Source organism: Lolium rigidum, chromosome 2 (genome assembly GCF_022539505.1).
Source record: "Lolium rigidum isolate FL_2022 chromosome 2, APGP_CSIRO_Lrig_0.1, whole genome shotgun sequence".
NCBI classification, from domain to species: Eukaryota; Viridiplantae; Streptophyta; class Magnoliopsida; order Poales; family Poaceae; genus Lolium; species Lolium rigidum.
In genome coordinates this window covers 50609606-50611673 of record NC_061509.1, presented here as the reverse complement: position 1 = coordinate 50611673, position 2068 = coordinate 50609606, and the positions used below count along the sequence as shown (strand labels likewise).

At 57.8% G+C, this 2068-nt stretch overlaps 1 protein-coding gene across 1 annotated transcript; it reads left to right on the top strand.

Annotated features, from left to right (window-relative positions):
- The first annotated feature begins 731 nt into the window (after positions 1-731).
- LOC124686417 (ethylene-responsive transcription factor 3-like) lies at positions 732-1339 on the top strand. Its single transcript, XM_047220364.1, has one exon. It carries the CDS (start codon positions 732-734, stop codon positions 1305-1307), a length of 576 nt encoding a protein of 191 aa, XP_047076320.1. The 3' UTR covers positions 1308-1339.
- The last annotated feature ends 729 nt before the right edge of the window (positions 1340-2068 follow it).

The following is a 2068-nucleotide window of genomic DNA, read 5'->3' as shown; positions in this document are numbered from 1 at the left end:
GAGCAGAGCCAAACTTGGCTCATCCCGTGCATAAACCCGCGTCAATTGAAGAGGACCGGAGGTAGTACTTGTGACTTGTCAACTTTGAAAAATAGAAAGTAAGTTGAAAAAAATCATGAATTGGTAGATAAAAGTAGTCTGTTCCTTCGGATTGGACACAAAACCTCTTTTAACGGTAAGCTTTTGACCGGTTTACCTTTTTTTTTTTTGACATGTTTGACCGGTTTACTCATTCCTGGAGAAGTTCCCTACCAGTACCAACGTGTCATCTTCCCCACTCCAACAATCTCATCCACAAATCGTGCTCTCCAAAGCCCGTAAAAAAGAGCAGAGAAGCAAGATCCAACCGCACGATTCCTCTCCCACAGGCAGCCGCGGCTGGGCTGGTGGAATATGCCTGGCTAGTGGTCGACACGGCGCTCCTGCGCACCATGACGATTCCGCACCGTGAAAACATCCACATCAACCCAACCCAACATCGAGAACGCGTCGACGGATGAGGACCCCGACCCGACCACCCAACCCGGACGCGGTCGGCTGGAATCATAAACAACACCCACGCGACGCCCGGTCGTGGGCGGGCCCGCCTCGTCAGCCGCCCGCTGCCGCTGCCGACCAAACAAACAAGGCGCGCACCGCACGGAGTCGCCGAGGACGGACGAGTGGGACACAGACACACAGGCGAGGAGGCCAGCCGCGCCCCGCCCCGCCGAGGGAGTAGACTGCGCGCGATGCGGCGCGCGAGGCCGCCCACGGCGCCGGCGCCGGGGGCCGGCGGCGACGAGGCCGTCAAGTACCGCGGCGTGCGCCGGCGCCCCTCCGGCCGCTACGCCGCCGAGATCCGCGACCCGGCCAAGAAGACCCCGATCTGGCTCGGCACCTTCGACTCCGCCGAGGCCGCCGCCCGCGCCTACGACGCCGCCGCCCGCGACCTCCGCGGCGCCGCCGCCCGCACCAACTTCCCCTCCTCCTCCTCCTCCACCCCTGCACCGCCCGTGCCCCCCGCCCCCGCCCCGCCGATGGTGGTGGTGGCCGCCACGTCCAGCCACAGCAGCACCATCGAGTCCTGGAGCGGCGGCGGCGCTCCCGTCCTCGTCCGCGCCGCCGCGATCGGCGCGCCGGCCGTCGAGGAGGACTGCCGCAGCTACTGCGGGTCCTCCTCCTCCGCGCTGTGCGAGGACGGCGCCTCCGCCGAGGCCGCCCCGCTCCCCTCCACGTCCCTGCCCTTCGATCTGAACATCGAGGCGCCCGCCGACGACGACGACGACGAGATGGACTGGCGCTGCGACACGCTGCTCCGCCTCTGATTCGAACCCGGTACCCGCCTGCCCGCCTTGGCGCCTGCTTGGGTCGGCTGGCTTCCTGCTCCTGGACCGATGACGGACGGGGCGGCGGCGCCGCCGCTGCGTACTGCCGACCGACTGCTACTACGATCGATCTCCAATAGGTTTTGATATTTTTTTGGTCTAGTTTTTGCCACGCAAGATCTGAATATCGGATGCTCTTACTATGTGATAATGTGAATAAGTTTATCATCATCATCATCATGTATTCCACGGCCTGCTGCTATTACGTTGATAGTATCAGCTAAATCAGATATGTAATGGAAGAAGAAAGCAAGAGAAATTTTTACATGCCACTTGTGTTAGCCACATCGTTTGCTTTAGTTATTATTGTTGGCTCTTGAGTTTATATGCTTGTATAGGCTTCTAATTTCGTGGCCAGATGGGCATAACCTCAACTGAAAGTGTATGGTCTGAACTCTCTTCTCCATCGCAGAAATTTAACGTGTTATTACTTGTGTTAGCTGAATCATTTGCTTTCGTAATTGATGACTCCCGACTACTTACTTGCTGTAGACTTCTAATTTCGTGGCCGTAAGCTTAACTGAAAATGTATGGTCTCAACTTCCTCTTCTCCATCGCAGCATATTGTGCTAGCATAAGCCTCAAAAGGCATTTGACAAAGAGCAATCGCTGCACCATTCCTCTGGTCTTCTGCCCGACACCAGATGCACACTGATCACCGCAGAATGTATCAAGGATTTGGATCATGATGTTCCACTGAT

What these genes read in the sequence shown, in the direction of transcription:
- LOC124686417 (XM_047220364.1), top strand. Translation starts at nt 732, where the DNA reads ATGCGGCGCGCGAGGCCGCCCACGGCGCCGGCGCCGGGGGCCGGCGGC.